Source organism: Musca autumnalis, unplaced genomic scaffold (assembly GCF_047663935.1).
Source record: "Musca autumnalis isolate F117 unplaced genomic scaffold, ASM4766393v1 scaffold_1, whole genome shotgun sequence".
Classification (NCBI taxonomy): Eukaryota; Metazoa; Arthropoda; class Insecta; order Diptera; family Muscidae; genus Musca; species Musca autumnalis.
This window is the reverse complement of record NW_027411644.1, coordinates 197,804,385-197,823,712: the sequence shown is the minus strand read 5'-3', so window position 1 is coordinate 197,823,712 and position 19,328 is coordinate 197,804,385. Positions and strand designations below refer to the sequence as shown.

Below are 19,328 nucleotides of genomic sequence, written 5' to 3'. Positions count from 1 at the left end.
TTTTCTGGTTTTTTCGATCCAGTGTACTGTGGATTTGTCACTATAAGTACTATAACTGTCATTAAAATCAATTAATATCCTCTTAAGGATCTTAAATGCAGATTTATTTATTTATTTATTTATTTCTTCAATTCATTTTTAATACTAAAGCCTCCAAGGCCAATAAATAGTATTAACAAAAATTTTTACAACCTAAGTAGAAACTTATAATAATTAAGAGCAAATCTCAATAAAAACAGTAATAAATGGCTCCCCAACCAAAACTACAAAAATCATAAGGAATGGAAGACCATAACAAGCAACAATAAGCAAGTTACAAAACTGTCGACAGTAGTATGTCCAAAACCAATCTCCATAAATCAAACATAGCAATTAACTAAAATGCAAGTATCTCTATGAGATATTGCATGCCAGCATCATAACAGTAAGTAAAGACTACAAACTACAGGAAATCGATATGATAACGGGATCATAATGTGTGATTATTATTAGGATTCCGAAAATGGTGCAAAAGTTTTAACCTAAAAGCATTATTAGATTGAGAAAATACCTTCAATTCAATAGGTAGATAGTTCCACAATCTAGCAACGCGTATGACAAATGAGTTTTCAAAGGTAGCATTGTTTATCCTAGGTATAGTTATCTGCGTATTCCTCCTAAAAATAGAAAAACTAAACATATTAGCTAAAAAAGCAGGCACACCCTCCTTAATAATCTTATGTTTCATTTTGTTCAAAAATATGTATAAAGTAGAGTTGTATAGTTCATAAACGAACTAGTTCAATTGAACAATTCAATGAATAGAGCGAATGAACTAGATCAGTTGATATAGTTCAATAGTTCACTGAACTATAATCAGTCAGCGACCGTACCATAAAGAAACGCCGTCGTCTGTGTTAAGTGGTGCCTTCGTAATGTGATGAGTTTGTTTACGTTTTGGATCAAGGTACAATGAATAGCTGTTCGAAAGTGAAGATTTCTTCAAAAACAACAAATTCCACATATTCCCCATATTGAATGTGCCTGGTTTTGGATAGAAAAAAAAATATATAAAAATAAACACACACGCACAAAGCTTTTTCGCATTGACAGTTTCTACACACACACACAACATAAGATTTTTGCCAACCAACTAAATGAAGGACGTGTATTCTTAAATTAATACCAACTTAATCTTTCTTTATGAATGGAATAAAACACGTAAATTTAATACTTTTGTTCTGGTGTGTTTAAATTATATTATTCTATTGTTTGTTTCTATTTGGTGTATGTATGCGTTTGATTGAACGATTATGATCCGAATGATTGAACTGGTTAGTGAACTATGAACTAGATTACTGAACTAGTTCAGTTAAAAGATCTGAACTATTGAACTAGATCTTTCAAATGAACTAGATTGTACAACTCTATTATATACACATTGGTCGCGCTATATCTTCCTTTTGTACACATTGCTAACCATTTTTCTGGGCAATTTTCTTCTAAAATCGTGGGCATTTTATTGTTGGAAGAACAAAAATATAGAACAAATAGAATGTAAAGAAACACTATGTTGTTTTTGTTGTCATTGACATGCAATAACAAAAACAACATTTATGTATACTGTTTCGATGCAGGGTTGTATTTGATAGCTCAAGGACGGTTTTTTCAAATGAGATTACCTTCTTATTCTGCCATGCTATTTGTCTTTTTTACTAATTAATGCATGAAAAGTGTTCGTTTTCTCAGTTTGAAAAAATTTCCTTGGCAAACTGTACAATAGATTTAACTAAAATTGTATCCACCTACTTCAATCCGTTCGAACGCCTACTTCAATCCGTTTCACAAATGGAAGTACATTGATATATCGATGTAGAATTGCACGCTGATCAAGAATATATACTTTTATAGTTTGTGGAATATAAAATGATTATTTCGAGGAGTTATAAATAAAATGACAAACTTAATATACCCTCTATAGTGTGGTGTAGGGTATAACAAGTAAACTTAAAGTGTGGAAACCATTTGGCCTACTATGAGAAAACCTTCCGGCTTCCTAAAATTAGATATTTAGGTATTTTAACAGAATACCATTTCAGTTTTCTATTAGGATACGTACTCTATTAAAACAACAATAATTCTTAAATGAGATAATCCTTTAACGGATTTCTCTTTAAAACGTTTGCTCAAGTTTGAACTTGCGGTCGTCATAAAAACCCATGCTTCCCTAGATATGGTCCACAAAGTTGTTCCCAAAATCCTACATTCACCTAACAAAATGAAATTATTTTTAATTAGTGAATCCATGGTGCAAGAAAGAAGGTGATACAATAATACCACTGATATGACTTTATTTGCTGTCAAAACGTATTTTAAATCAAAAGTAAATTGCAAATATTTCACTTCTATCAAGAATTTATGTTTGCGACATCTTTAGTTAAGCTTCGGGAAGATTATATTACCGTTTTCTTCTATTTTTTGTGGATATTTCGCGCAAAAATTTTGACAGCAAATGAAGACTACGGTCTGAATTCGCCTTCTGGATCACCTTGTTAAATTCGCCTTTGGTAAATCTAATCTATCAGTAAGTGTGTTCGTTTACTCAAAATTTGTACAAATTGTTACTGGATGTTGTTCGTTTACTCTACAGTACAATGCAAAAGACCTTAGTCGATTACAAGAAGTTGCTGGACTTGTACAAATTTGTACAAATTATTGAGTAAACGAACAGACCCAGTAAGTGTGTCTGCGTACTCGATAATTTGTAATAATTTTTACAAATTATTACTGAATGTTGTTTTTTTACACAAATGTTCAGTAAAAGAGAATGAATTGAGAAACTTGTTTTGAAATTTTTATTACTGATAACTTATAATTTTTACTGAAGGCATTTTGTTCAGTAAAATTTTGTAGCTTTAGGTAGTTGTCAAAAGTTTAAAATATTCAAATATCATAATCGTAAATATTAATTAAATTGAAAATTTTTACTGAATGTTGTCTTCTAACTTTTATAATTTTTTCCTTTGAAAGAGTATAAAATGCTTTACTCTCTACAAAGAAGTTACTGAGTAATACTTACTGAGAAAGTAAAAGGACAAACCTAGTATAATACAAGGTTTGGTATAATATTTAGAACCACGACTTTTGGTACCTCCACCACGAAAATTCAAAAGTATGTGTAACGAACATTTCTGACTTACAGCGCGTGGAGCTATCAGTTCCCCGTGGTCGTGGTTGAGAACAGCTGTTTAATGTTATGCCGTCTATATGTATACAAACAATTTGCACATTTAACAGCGCACATTTTGGCTTTAAATAATACATCCATAGTCCAGAATTTTCCCCGGATAAAAAAAAAATGGTTAAGAAGATCTTAATGATATGTTTGGGTGAGTACGACAATCTCATATTTCAAATGGAAACATAGGAACAGAAGTATGGACTTGTGCAAGACAAAATTTGGCTTATCTTTCCTTTACCGACCCACCTCAGAAAAATATGAAAACATTACCACAGATAGTGCTTTTTATCCCGATTGCAACGATGGATTGCTTTTGTTGCGGAAATGTATAATTCCCGAGATATGGGCCTCCAAAGTTTCACAATGGCCCTAGTCTATAATGTTGGCAAACCACCGTAGAAAAATATAAAAAATTACCACAGATAGTTCTTTTTACAACGAATCCAACGATGTATTGCTTTTGTTGCGGAAATGTATACTTCCCGAGATATGGGCCTCCAAAGTTCCACAAATGCCCTAGTCTAAAATGTTGGCAAACCAACGCAGAAAATTATTAAAAAACAAGTAAAAACGTATCAGTCGGCTTGGCCGACAGAGATATACCCTCAGCATGTGTATATTGAAACAATTTTTTCCCAAAAAACGCATGTATTTAGGGAATTTTGGGCGTTTGAACTGACAAAAATGTTGATTAGGATTTGAGATCAAAAGTTTTGCGGAGGAGATACTAAAAAGAATGGATCTCCAGCCACTACATATGGTACCATAGGGGTTTTTTACAACTTCAGGGATGTTTGCTCAAGAAGTATGGACTTGCCCCTGAAACAACTTTTACCATCGCAATTGAGGCAGCGAATGCAAGTTGCTTCAACAAAAATCAAAGTGGTTCGAAAGCAGGTCTTAAAGTGAACATGTATCCGAAATTTTGTGTGGGAGGTACCGGATGGAGTGGACAAATATAGTCCATATTTGAACCTGATCTATATCTGGTAGATATATTAAGATGTGTGAAGTATGGTCCAATTCTGCCACTCTCTTCAAGAGTTATCGTACGCACAATTTTACCGAACATTTTTGAACTTTTGTGGGGGAGGTACCTGAAGGAGTGGACCGATATGGCTTATCTTCGAACTTAAACTATGTTTGGACAAAATATTACTAAGACCAAACTTTGGACCGAATCGGCAGACCTGTTCGAGAGTTATTTTGCCCTCCAACCTCCTCACACGGTGTCATAGGGGTTTTTTGCAACTTTCAGGCTATTTTCTCAGGAAGTATGGACTTGCCCCTGATGAAACTTATACCGTCGTATGGAGGGCAGTGAATACAAGTTGCTAAAGCAAAAATCAAAGCGATTCGAGAGATGGTCCTAAACTGAACTTTTCCAAATTTTTGTGTGGGAGGTACCCGACGGAGTGGACCAATTGAGTCCATATTAAAACCTGATCTAAGTCTGGTACACGCTCCACGATGGGCACAGTATGGACCATATTGGTTACTCCCTTCAAGAGTTATCGTGCGCACAAATTTTCCTAACATTTTCGATTTTTTGTGGGGGAGGTACCGGAAGGAGTGGACCGATATAGCTCATCTTCGAACTTAAACTAAGTTTGGGCAAAATATTACGAAAGCCAAAATTTGAACCGAATCGGTTCATCCGTTCGAGAGTTATCGTGCGCTCCAGCCAGCCAGACAGACAGACGGACGGACATTGCTCAATCGACTCCAAATTGTCTGAAACACATTTCGTCCAAACATACTTGGGGTCTAAAACCATTATTTCGATCAGGCACATTTTGCCCGTATGAAAGTGTATATACCCTTCATAGCCTAAAGGCTGAGGGTATAATTACCACAAGTAGTGATGTTTATATTGATTTCAACTATTTTGAGAAACATATTTAATTTGTTCCTGTTCCTGAGATTTGCACCAGTCCATAGGAGAAAGGGCATAAGATGAATGTAGTGGCTGGACTCAGAAAGTTTTGAAATTTTGTCCACTGGTAGGTCTTGGAATGCTAATTACGCCAATATGTATATCATTCATGGGAAATCCGTATTTCCCGAGATATAGGCTTCGAAAGTTCCGAAAAACCATATGATTTTTGACAAAAAAATTAATTAAAAAAAAATATGATCGCGTTAGCCCTGTTTAGCATCTGTCCATAGGAGAAACTCTTAAATCCCGGCCGAAGACCGGCTATTTTCGACAAGAAAATAATTTTTGAAAACTTTTTGTAAAAAAAGTTTCAAATCCAGCCACAACATTCAACTTGCTCCGGAGAAAGTCCTAAATCCCGGCCGAAGGACGGCTATTTAGAGAAAAATAGGTTAGGGCCTTTGTGGATCTTTTGAGGCCCATATCTCGGGAAGTATACATTTCCGCAACAAAAGCAATACATCGTTGGATTCGTTGTAAAAAGAACTATCTGTGGTAATTTTTTATATTTTTCTACGGTGGTTTGCCAACATTATAGACTAGGGCCATTGTGAAACTTTGGAGGCCCATATCTCGGGAATTATACATTTCCGCAACAAAAGCAATCCATCGTTGCAATCGGGATAAAAAGCACTATCTGTGGTAATTTTTTTCATAATTTTCTGCGTTGGGTCGCTAAAGGAAAGGAGTTCCCAAAATTTATATTATACTCAGTATAATAAATTTTGTCTGTCTGTGGTATATATATCAATTTGATCCGGCACCGGGCCCTAAACCGGGCCTATTCCGAAACATATTGCACTAAAAATATATGTATGTACATACCTTCCAATAGGCAATATTTGCCGGTCACCAATTGCCGAAGCTGTTATGGTGGATACAATTAAAAAGGCTGGAGTCTCTGATGAATGGGAGGTTGATAGTGCCGCTATTGGTGGTTGGCATGTGGGTAATCCTCCAGATCATCGTGCATTAAGTACAATGAAGAAACATGATTTGCCATACAACAATAGAGCACGTCAAATTAAGTCGAAAGATTTTGAAGAATTTGATTATATTTTCGGTATGGATGAAGAAAATATGGATGATTTGGCTAGTAGGGCGCCCAAAGGTTCGAAGGCTAAACTTTTGATGTTGGGTGATTTTGGTTTACCAAAAGCTGAACGTATTATTGAAGATCCATATTATGTAAGTGTTTATTATGAAGATTTTATTAACTGAGAAATGGAAGGAATGTAATAAAATTGTGTTTTTTTTCAGCAACGTGGAGATGCTGGTTTTGAAAAGGCCTATCAACAGTGTGTTGTGGCTTGTGATGCTTTCTTGAAGAAGGCTTTGGCTAATGAAGTTTAATGTGATAACCTGAAGAATTTATTTGTTAATATTAAATGCAAATATTAAATTATTAATTACGAATTGGTGGTATTTGTTTTCTAAATTCTTTACAATTTTAAAATGTACAAATAATGTTATACTACTTGTAAAATACATACATACATACATACTTGTTGAAAATAAAGAATCAACTTTATTGTGGTCCTTGCAAAATTATCACAGTTTTTAACTCTTCCTTTATGACATACGGGTATGTGATGAAAACCGAATCGACTCGATTTGCAGAATCGAAATGGTATATAATCAGAGTGCCGTTGATGATATATAGTTTTGCTTCGCAAACGCCCATATTTTGAATAATACTTTTAAAATCCATTTTCAATTTCATTAAAATATTCACCAAGATTGGAGATATACGATTTCGATTTATGGCAAAACGAGTCGAATCGTTTTCCATCACATACCTGATAGAGAACGAAATTATTATAAACACCGATTACACTTAATATGTACATTTCTATTATTTTAGAGTTTGAAAATACCGGCTGAGATTTTAATTAAAAAAGCTTTTATACCTACATATATTGTGAAAGTTTTAAAGCAATATATTTAGAATACCACGAATCAAGTTTACTCATGTTGTTAAAAGAAAATTCACAATGTGGTTAGAAAAAAATAGATTAAAAAAATAAAAATATATATAAATATATTTATATATAGAAAAATAACAAGTCCGATTGTAGAAATTTTAAAAATTAGTAAGTTTTTGCTTCTCTTCGACATCAGTACGGTATGTTAGATAAAAATCGAAACTGAAGAAGAAAGTAAAGGCGATAGAAAACGATACGGAAAGGATCAAAATAGGTAAACTATATTATAACACAACACTTAAGTATTTTGGTGGAAGGAATTAAGTCTATACATAGCTCCATAATTATACGAAGCTTGAGTAAGGAAGGGCGTGGGCTATTCAAATAAATTGGGTAGCTATGTTAGCCTCGTCTTTGAAAAGTATTTCAAGGACATTTTTAATTATGCTGCGCCAAGAGTATCTTTTGTCGCGAGAGAACCGCTCTTTCGTAGTGTGGGTACGAGCCATGTTGTTTCCACATTCCTTCTTGTTTAACATTGTTGTTCAGCAAAGACCGTATGAAGACAACATATTTCCGGGTTCCGAACAATTGTCATTTATTTTACCAACGACTGCAGCGGCATGCATGTTCTTTTGTCCTGTCTAATAGACTTGTTGATCTATAAGCTCTCTGTATCGCTGGGCATCTCTCTTCAGATCACGAAGGTCTTTCCTAACACACTTGAATGGAAGTATAAATCACAATATGATTAGTTTGACATGTTGGCACCCACGCATGCAACGGAACTTCCACAAGATAGCATAACATTATCAGCGCTGGGTTTACCCTTCGGTGGTTATTGTTGTTGTAACAGTATACGATATGTATGTTCGTTTTTCCCCTTAATCTGGCTCTGAATTTGTCTCTAGTTGTAGTTGTATGTTCGTTTTTCCCCTTAATCTGGCTCTGAATTTGTCTCTAGTTGTAGAAATGCGGTTGCTTCGATGGGTTGTAGCCACAAAGCAAAGTTGAGTAGGTTTGGCAGGGCAGTTGAAAAGGTGTGCGGGCCTGTGCCGCATGCTAGGAAGATTTTTTGCACTGTTCCATCAATCATCGGTTTTATCATCCCAAGTATAGTAGAGCCAAAACTACTCTGATTTGTCGTGGCAGCCGACGCTCCTCAGCTGCTGATATGCTTGTTGATCTAGGAGTTCTCTCTTGTAACGTTGGACCTCTCTATTCTAAATAGAGTTCTGCCAATGGAACTATTTAGTTGACTACGCAGTTCCAACGGCCCACATAATTTCTATGAATAAACTGCGTATACGTAAAATCATACTTTGGATTTTATGGCGTTACTCATACGTTTTGGAATAAATTACCCAACTCTAAATTTAAATCATTAAGATCCCTCCTGACATGCCTTGGTGGGGGGTCCTATCCACCATATGATGATTAGGATGGCTTTCACGGTTACGCCCTGCCCATTGAAGACATGAGGAGACACCCTGTTACAGATCACAGTACGGCATTCTGACAGGTTTGAATATTTATCCATCACGTTGCACTTACATATATTCGCAGACCATAGTGGAGCCACGCTTACCACAGACCGGGCTATCGCGTCATATGTTGTCAACACGGTTTTTTATCTGCAACCCAAGTACTGCCGGCTAGGACTTGAGGACCTTGTCTCTACATCTTAGTTTGTGGCTGATAGCTGTGTCATGTGTGGACGACGTGAATATGCTGTCGAATGTGACCCGTAGAATTTAGGGGTAGTTGGCGGTCGGAATTCTGCTATTTTCATATTCCTCACGTGGAAAAAGGTGGTGAGATCAGTAAAATATGAGTTCAGCTCAACCTATCAAATTCCAGTGTCAGCTGCCTGACTCTGGGGTCACTGAGATTGACACGACGAAGCTTATCCCGCTCATTTACTAATCCCGTCACATCCGCTGGAACACTTCGGGTGAAGCGGTGAATTGTGAACTCTCTGAAACTCGGCGTTCAGAGGTGATGAAATCGGGGGTATCCTGATGGAGACAATTATGGGAAAATGGTCTGGAAACTACAGGTTGCCAGGTAACGTCTTTTCGAGGACGAGGGCGTCCTAATTGACCTGAAAACGTAGAGCGGTGGGATGTATACATTGAACAACGCAGTTCCCCACCCGACTGCTACCCCCATACATTCCATGAACGGGTCATTACAGTCAGGCTCAAGCCAGGTAGGTCTATATGGAACAGACTGGTACAATAGAAAAGCTAATTTCGCGCCACCACGTCTGGTGCAATCCTTGGAGTTCATTGCAATTAAATTGCAAAAAGGAACAGCTGCTGTTGGGGTTACTGCACGGAGTCCCGTATTCTGATGACGACGAAAACTCAACGGGGGGTTGTGTTCACGCAACAACATGCAGAAACATAGTCCCTGTCGTAATCCTTCACATGAAACAATCCCACGGTGTCGGGTTCTTCGATACCGGATTGATCCGGAACCAAACAAGGGCCAGGATGAATGTTTGGACTGGATTCGGATCGATCTGAAATTTTTATCACAGGTAGGGCTTCCAGTGCTGATCACGCCAATATATGTATCATGGGCAGGAAGTCCATACATCCCGAGATATAGGCTCCGAAAGTTCAAAAATTACCTTGGTTTTGACGATAAGTTTAGTTTAAATCGAAATTTTTTCCTATTATAGCGCGGCCTTGACTCGGAGAGCACCCTATGATATGTGAAGAGTCTCTTCTTGTTCCTTCTGATTTATACTTTTCATTTATAATTTTGCGTTTTCATTTTACCAATTTTGTCGGTAACTAAAAAAGTGTTACAGAATTCCACTACAGAAGGTCATATTATATAATAGCAAGCAATGGACTGTTAATTCTAAAAAGAGAAATAAATCGTTTTACGATATTGTTTTGAAGTTAGATATTACTCCTTTTACACCGAACATCTCAGAAGTGACAAGAGGTCTAGTTGACGTTATGGACGATATAATGGGGAATATAAAACTGCGTTTACACATGACAGGACAGTTGAGTACATGTATTGATTGTCAAAACCAAAACAGGCAAAAACAGTTGTAGAATTATGAATGAAAATCGTCGATTTCTTTTTGTTTTCCGTTCACATATTTTATTTTTGTTCGTGTTCTTTTGTTTTCAACACATTTCAGTTATTATCTCACTTATTTTCACAAAAAATGACAAAAATATGTTTACCCGGCTGCCTGTGAAAAAATGGACAGCTGGGAGACAGCCGACAAATTGTCTGGTGTAAACGCCTAGTAAGCAATTCGCATTTCTCCTCCCGCTATGTATTTGTATTATTTCACAATGAATTTCATTAGAACAGGTTGTTGTTTTTATGACATTTGTACCTCTGATTGCACACCCTTGTGTGAATCCCCGCCAACGATCTAAATAGGTTTAGATGTATGTATTATGGTACATGCATACATACAAACATATATAGACAAACACTTGCTTTTACGTAGTTTATTTTATTTTCATTTTATTGCAGCTTTCTTGCTTTCAGTATTCTTCAAAATTAAAAAGTATAGAAATTGAATTTCTCAGTTAATTTCGTGGTTTTTGGAGCTGTAAAAACGGAAGAAGACAATATTATAGATCGTTTGTGTTTGGAGAAAACATGGGATGCCTAAGAATCTTATTTATTTGTATCGGTATGTATTTTCTCATTGTTGTTGTGTGGTCATATATTAGAGTGTCTCATTTGTCTTTTTTTTTTGGTTATGAAATAATTTTAGGCAACACCTGCCGTTCACCCATGGCTGAGGGAATTTTAAAGCATTTAGCTTTGAAAAATAATTTAGATTGGACCATTGATAGTGCGGCATTAAGATCATGGAATGTTGGACGAAAACCTGAGGGACGTTGTTTAAAAGTACTCGATGATCATGGTATTAAATTGAAACATTACGGAAGAATGGTAAGCAAATGATTTCATTCGTTATGTTGGAAAAGTCAGATATAACAAAATTGGAAAAAATTCAGTTTAATTGTACTGCTAAACCATAGGAGGCTTTTGTGTATAACAGAAATAAAGAAACAAAACACAAATAGCATCTGCGATAAAATATATGGATTCAATGATCTATTTCCAAAAAAATTCTCTGTATATTGGATCGTTAAAGTCGGTTAAATACAGTGTCCCACAAATGTCTTCGTACCCCTGGTAATAAAATATTATAATAATAAATAATAAATATTATGTCACCATATCCTGACATCAAATTAAGTGTGTCTGCGTACTCGATAATTTGTAATAATTATTACAAATTATTACTGAATGTTGTTTTTTTAAACAAATGTTCAGTAAAAGAGAATGAATTGAGAAACTTGTTTTGAAATTTTTATTACTGAGAACTTATAATTTTTACTGAAGGAATTTTGTTCAGTAACATTTTGTAGCTTTAGGCAGTTGTCAAAAGTTTAAAATATTCAAATATCATAATCGTAAATATTAATCAAATTAAAAATTTTTACTGAATGTTGTCTTTTTACTTTTTTAATTTTTTCCTTTGAAAGAGTATAAAATGCTTTACTCTCGAAAAAGAAGTTACTGAGTAATATTTACTGAGAAAGTACAAGGACAAACCTATTATGTTTAATTCCAACACAGCCTACCGAAGAATAACAGCAATGAAATGTCCCAATTTATTGTATTTATAGTCGTGTTCCAGAACCTGCAAAATAGTATTATCTATTACCTTTTTTTCCAATTTTGTGCCACAAAAGTGTTCCAATTCTCCCAAAACTAGCAAAACGTGCAGATCTCTTTAAAAAACGGTAGTAAATTTGTTGGCATCTGTTAGACTGATACGTTAATTTAATTTTTAGGTCGATAACATTTTCTTTAACTCGTTTTAAAATAAAGTTCATAATTTTGAAATAAAAGCTAAAGTATTATTTACTAGCGTTTCGTTCATTATAGAAGTCAGTATACTTTTTTGGACAATCATTATTGATTTTTTGTTAAAGAGTATCACAAGATCAGATTTTGTAGTAATACAGAATTTCAGCGTAGCGTATGAGAAACATATGTCATATTACTCATACGATGAGAGGACAGGCTATACAGCGAATTGACTTCATGCGCGGCAAAACGATACACTTTACATTGGAGCCTTAAAACCATTTCGGTGGGACATTGGAGACAAAATCTTCAAAATACCGAAAATCGGGAGTGGGCTTATGAAGACGTGGACCTATGTAAACCGACCTTGTATACCGAAGACCAAGTACCACAATTCACCCATTTCGGTGGAATATTGAGTAGAGTTGGGCAATTGAACGACCTAGTTCACGTACTAATTGAAAAACGTATGAGTAATGTCATACAAACTAACGTGTGAGATTACGTACACGCAGTTTCTTCATACAAATGACCGGTGTCCATTGAACTACCCAGCAACAATTTGGATCCGTTCGTCATCATGCAACCCATTACAAAGTAAAGTAAACAAAAAAAAAACATAACTATTTATATTACCACGGTGCTCTTGAACCAAATTTAAATGAAAGGTGCTTACACCTGAGAAGTTTTTGCCGATTCTGAAACTACATGTTCATAGATTAGAAAGATCAAAAAACAAAAAAATCGACGGAACGCTTTTTAAACAGATCGCGATTCAAATTGACATTTTTAAACATTTTGTCTGAAACAGCAATGTTTATAGATGAGAAAAATACAAAAACAAGTAAAAATCGCTAGATGGATTTTTTAATAAATCGCGATCAAGGTTCACATTTTTATGGTTTTTTTAGGTTTTCACGATTTTGCTTGGAAACTGCAAGTCCTATCGAAATGGGACTAAAGAAAATGTTGTAGCAAATTCCACCTCAACTGTCCTTAAAATAGAAAATATTTCTTTTTAGCATATAGCTTATTTTTCAACTTCCAGTGGCAATCGAATAACCAGTTAATAACCAGTTATTTAGTGGTCCTAGAATAACTAGTAACTCAGTGCGACATGCCCTTGTTAAAATAATGGGTTAGTAGGGGGTTTTGTAAGTAGTTGCGACTACCAAAAAGTACTATAAAAAACCATTATTTAGTAAGGATTTTTTTGCTGGGTAGATAGTGAACTAGGTCGATCAATATAGTTCAATTGGCACAACTCTTATATTGAGGCCCCCATCTTCAAAATACCAAAAATCAGGAGATTTCGTTCTACGGGGGCTATATAAAGACGTGCACCTATACCGACCAATTTCAGGTGGAAAGTTTTACACACCCAACGAAGCGTGAATGGTGGGCCTTTTCTAGCAAATTTAACGTGTAAAGTTTTATACCACCAACAAAGACTAAGGGCCTATTTCACTATGTCGAAAGAAAATGATTGCGAACGAAGAACACCTAAGCTTTGCTTTTCATGGCAATATTGACTTTGTGTTTGCATTAAAACAAATACAACATTTTAAAATCATACACGAGTTTAGTTGTTTTTCTTTCATTTTCATTTTCGTTCGACATAGTGAAACTGGCTGTAAGTACCGAATTCAGCCATTTCGGCGTGGGATATTTAGGCCACAACCTTCAAAATACCGAAAATGGGGAAATACTGTTATATGAGGACTATATAAAGACGTGTAACCATTCCATCAAATTTCAAGTGGAAAGTAGTGTACCCTAAACGAAGACGAAATACCAAATGTCAGCCATTTTGGTGGGATATTGAAGCCACAAATATCGGGAGTTACCGTTGTATGAGGTCTATATCAAAACGTGGACCAATATACCCCATTTCCAATAATAAACATCCTAGGAGTAATAGAAACTTCTACACCAAATTATGCAGACGAAAATACGTATAGTTTTTTTAGGTCACTTCATAAAGTGATTTTATAACGGATTTTACAACTTGAAATCGTCACAACTTTCACAACGGATTTCTATAATTTTTAGGAGAGTCGAATATTGTCATTCAAACAAGTCGTATATTTTTAAAATCGTTAAAAAACGCCTTAATAATGTTTTCCACGGGCTCTATGCTGCTTAGAATGTATCAAATAACATATTTCGGCAGATGTTAACCAAAATATTCAAACCGAATAGGTCTAATGCCTTGTTCATACTAAGGCTAATTCGCTCTATATTCGTTGTTCGAACCCAAATTACGATATAAAGTGTGTCTGCGTACTCGATAATTTGTAATAATTATTACAAATTACACTGTGTAGCAGCATTTTTGGGGGGTGGAAAATTTCTTTTGGAGATGAAAGGCCTTGATTGGTATACTAAGAACCCAAAAGGAAATTTTCCCCATAGGTCAAGTTTCTGAGATATCGCGCGATGAAGTTTTTGATTTTTTCCCTATAATACTTGGTAAAATGGCTCCATATCTCTGTTTGGCGTTGTTGTAGCTTCATTTTGAGGTGACATGTCTTCAGCCAAATCGATTGGCGAATCTTTTTGTAGAACATTTCATTCTTCTAACTCAATGCCTTTCATGTCCTTTTCGTCCTTCATTTCTTGAACCGTAGTGAATATTCAAATATTCTACAAAAATGTTGCTCAGAAGATTTTAGGTACGGTTCTTTTTGACAGCTAATCGATTTTGTCCCGTTTTCATTGTCCTTTTTGACATTTAATCGGTTTTGGTTCAGAAATAAACTATGTTTTGTTTTTCTGTATATTCGTCATTGGTTATTTATTGGTATGTAGACATAACAATTGGTTATTGCTTATGTAGACATCTGGGGTGCTTCTGAAATATTTACCACAAATAGCTCTTGTAATGGTGAACACGTTAATAACAAAATTTCTTGGAGGATAGATCCGGTTATCTCAATTTTTGATCCGGATATTCCGACATGGCGAAAATTTCCTTTTGGGTTCTTAGTATACTCATCAAGGGCTTTCATATTCAAAATAAATTTTCCACCCCCCAGACTTTGAGTTCCATTTTGTGTCACAGTGTTATTACTGAATGTTGTTTTTTTACACAAATCTTCAGTAAAAGAGAATGAATTGAGAGACTTGTTTTGAAATTTTTATTACTGAGAACTTATAATTTTTACTGAAGGAATTTTGTTCAGTAACATTTTGTAGCTTTAGCAGTTCGTCGGTGTCATGCTTAAGTGTTCCAAACGCCATTTGCCTGATTCGAGAAAAACTCAAGTAAATGTTTAAGGCCATACAGGATAAAAATGGTGCAATAATCCAATACTTTAAGAGCTCAGTTCTACTTAACTAAACTCATATCAGTCGTTTATTTTAGTCAGATATCTGTGATAGTCTAAAAGTTATGACCAATTTTTATAATTGCAAAAAGTTGCTGAATTGTTCCATGGAATCTTTTTTCATGTTTTTGGCAGTTTGTGTCACATGGACAAAGACATAAATACAACTAAGACATGAGAAAATGCATGCAACAAAAAAATGTTTACGAAACTTTGTATAGAAACATTACCCTTAACAGGTTGCAGTTAATTCAAAATCGCAACCAAGGAGGAACATTTCATGTAATGGTATCAGAAACGAAATTTATGAATTCAAGGATCTATTCAAGAATAATTCTATGTCAATTGAATCGGTAAATTCGGTAAAATACGTAAAAATGTATAAAAGAAAAAAATGTTATATCACCATATCGTGATATAACATTATGTTAAATTCAAAAGCCATTCACTGAAGAATGATAGCAAAAAAATGTCTTATCTTGTTGTATTTATGTCTTTGACATGGAACACGTTTTGTCACATTTTAACCAAAACACTTTTTATCAATCGTGTTCCACCTCCCTTATATGAAGTGCTACTGTGGAGTTGAAAAATCAGGACTTTAAATGAAACATTTCTTTTCTCATATAAATACAATAAGGACCATTATTATAGGTTTCCTTAACATTTATTTAAGGAATTGCCTCTACTTATCACTATTTTTTGTGGTAAAATCGGACAAAACGGATTGATATTTTGCATTTCTAAGGTCACATAAAACATTTAAACGCGTTTTTTCTTATAATACCATTTTTTTAGTCGGTGTCCGCACTAGCTGCAAGTCGAATGAACGCTTTTGCGTATATTTTTGTGGACTTACATCAAAATTTTGTCTTTAAACTAGGGATTTTTTGTTTAAACGATTGATAAATTTTCGTTTTCATATAACAATACAATATTCAAAAATATTTGGATTTAGAAACTATTATTCTTCAATTTTTAAACCAAGTCCTTTAAAACAATTTGTTCCATACGCCACATTATTCGTATCTTGGCAAAAATGGGCAATTTTTGTTCCAAACACCATCATTTTTGGTGCGGAACAATTCGTTTTTGTCTCTTTTTGTTCCATACGCCAAACGACATGGATATGGAACTAAAAAATTCAAAGTTCTTTTGTTCCATACGCCAGGATTTATGGATATTGAACAAAACGACAAGATTTTTGGGTCACAAAGCGGATATGGAACATACTAGCATCTGAATATCTCAGAAACTATAAGAGATAGAGAAAAACCGACCAAAAAATCTGAAAGAGCGTGGTTCAAAACCTTGTAAGGTTCCTTTATCTCACAATGTCAAAAATGGCGTATGGAACACTTAAGCATGAAACCGACGAGTTGTTAAAAGTTAAAAAAAATTACTTCATTTCCCATACAAAATTTTGAGAGCGAACAACGTTGTTCAATTTAAATTACTCTCAGAACGACGATAAAATAGGTTTGTCCTTGTACTTTCTCAGTAAATATTACTCAGTAACTTCTTTTTAGAGAGTAAAGCATTTTATACTCTTTCAAAGAAGAAAATTAAAAAAGTAAAAAGACAACATTCAGTAAAAATTTTCAATTTGATTAATATTTACGATTATGATATTTGAATATTTTACTTTTGACAACTGCCTAAAGCTACAAAATGTTACTGAACAAAATTCCTTCAGTAAAAATTATAAGTTCTCAGTAATAAAAATTTCAAAACAAATCTCTCAAATCATTCTCTTTTACTGAACATTTGTGTAAAAAAACAACATTCAGTAATAATTTGTAATAATTATTACAAATTATCGAGTACGCTGACACACTTAATGTGTCCCATCTCTAACAAAGGAGAGAATTTATCGAAATAAATTATTTATGACAGAAAAAATAAAAAATTAAAAATTTATTAAAAATCCAAACCTTTTTAGAAAAACTGCAAAATATGAATGAAAAGTGAACGGTTTAACGACTAGTATACATTCAAATCATAGCAAATTTTGTCTTCTCTTTCATTGCAGTTACATTTCTTGTCCATCGTTTCAAATTCGCGTACAAATTTAGAAACAAAAATCAAATGCTTGCCAGAAAGCCTGTATACCAAAAAGTTATTTTGGCAGGTCTCTCTCGTTAATTTTGAAAATAGAATAATTCAAAAATGTACTGAAAACACCAAAATTTTGAGAAAAAATTGAAAATATTAAAATTTAATTTAAATAGACATCTGAAAGAAGGACAAACATTTTTTCAGTTCATATCAATTAATTTTACTCGCTGAAACTTTCTTTAAAATCAGTAAACAAAAACTATGAAAATATGAATCATGTTGCTATGAATTGTGTACCATGTCGTATGAAAGGGTTAATTCGTGTACGTTATTATGAGAACGAACTACATGATTCAAATGCTGCTATGAACATGGCATAAATAATGAATTCATACACACAGAAAAATATATGTTAAAAACTGCAGCAAACATATTTTATGTTTGCATCCAAACATATATGTTTGCTGCAGTTTTTAACATATATTTTTCTGCGTGTAGTTCAGAACACCACCTTATAAAGAAATGTGATGGTGGTTGACTTTTGACCACAGCCTCCAAATAGGAGGCATTTTTCGGTACTTTTTAAGATTTAGTAACCTTTTTCTGTACACGCAAAAAAAAAACGACCCCTCTAACATATGTCCCAAACATATTTTGCAGCAAACATATATATGTTTGCAACAGTCCCAAACATAATATATGTTTGGGTCTGCAAACAAATATATGTTTGGGTGGAAACAAATATATGTTTGGGTGCAAACATATATATGTTTGGGTGCAAAGAAATTTATGTTCGGGTGCAAAGATATATATGTTTGGGTGCAAACAAAGATATGTTTGTGTGGAAACAATTTTATGTTTGGGTGCAAAAAAAAAACCCAAAAGGCACAAAAAAAACAAACACATGCACCAGTGGGCGCTTACTGAGAGCAAGGGAGCGTAAAATTCAATGTAAAACACTTTAAAAAGTGTGCTCACTTGCTCTCAGTAAGAACTCACTGGCTATCTCTATAGTATACACACAAATGTTGTGGTTTTTTATTGAAAGGCAAAAGAACAACAAACACATAGGTACATACAAAATTCCAAAGAAATACATAACACACTTTAATAAAAGAAAAACTGATTATAATAATTTGTAAATAGTCACACTTTAAAAAAGGAAAAAATGTATAGAAACATTGTGAAATAAAACAAATTGTCCTCATACTTGAAATCATCAGCGGGGAATCGGCATCTAGAATCAAATAATTATGTAATGTAATAAATAAATATGGATATGCCATATTTCAAATATACATAAGTATGTATGTAATTACCAATATTAAATGCGATTTCTTCCTTGTCCAATAAAATAATTCCATTCAACTTTCCGATTCAATTATAAATGTATTGGGCATTTAATTTACTAAAAAGCACAATTTCTTTAAGAAAACACAAAACACTGATTTATTCATTCACTTTACCGTCTTGACTCTACAAAGGCAACTAAAACACTGAAGAAAGAAAAAAAATATAATTCATATCATTTCTTCTTTTCTTCTTCTAAGTTGGTTAACAACAACAAAACAAGAAACATACGAGTTTGACGCATACATGCCACCAAAGCCCCCTTCTTTGCTTCTACGTCTTCTATTATACAATACACACAACTCTTAATTATAAAACAGCATTCCACCGCCGCAAGAGCACTGTTATTACTCTCGTTGACAAACATCCTCTCTCCACCCATGAAAAAAATGTTCTAACATAAAAAATATGTTTTACCCAAACATATCAAATTGAGATATGTTACAAAATGTTGCAAACATATATTTGTTTGGACCCAAACATATTATGTTTGGATCCAAACATATATTTGTTTGCAACCGGTCCCAAACATATATATGTTTGGATCCAAACATATTTCTAACATAAATTTTTCTGCGTGTAGAATTACCTGTAGTAATGTATTTTTGGTTCTCAGTGCAGGGAAAATCTCTACGATT

At 34.1% G+C, this 19,328-nt stretch overlaps 2 protein-coding genes across 2 annotated transcripts in view; both read left to right on the top strand.

Moving 5' to 3' along the window:
- The first annotated feature begins 3,209 nt into the window (after positions 1-3,209).
- On the top strand, positions 3,210-6,707 carry LOC141391034 (low molecular weight phosphotyrosine protein phosphatase 1-like). Its single transcript, XM_073963951.1, has 3 exons — positions 3,210-3,368; positions 5,995-6,347; positions 6,420-6,707. Exons 1-3 carry the CDS (start codon positions 3,338-3,340, stop codon positions 6,510-6,512), a joined length of 477 nt encoding a protein of 158 aa, XP_073820052.1. The 5' UTR covers positions 3,210-3,337; the 3' UTR covers positions 6,513-6,707.
- A 3,837-nt stretch (positions 6,708-10,544) lies between these two features.
- Positions 10,545-19,328, top strand: part of Argp (Arginine phosphatase) — a 10,447-nt gene continuing 1,663 nt past the window's right edge. The window contains exons 1-2 of the mRNA XM_073959776.1: positions 10,545-10,760; positions 10,845-11,026. Coding sequence (XP_073815877.1) covers positions 10,727-10,760; positions 10,845-11,026 — 216 coding nt within the window. The 5' untranslated portion in view covers positions 10,545-10,726. The remainder of the gene's footprint in view (positions 10,761-10,844; positions 11,027-19,328) is intronic.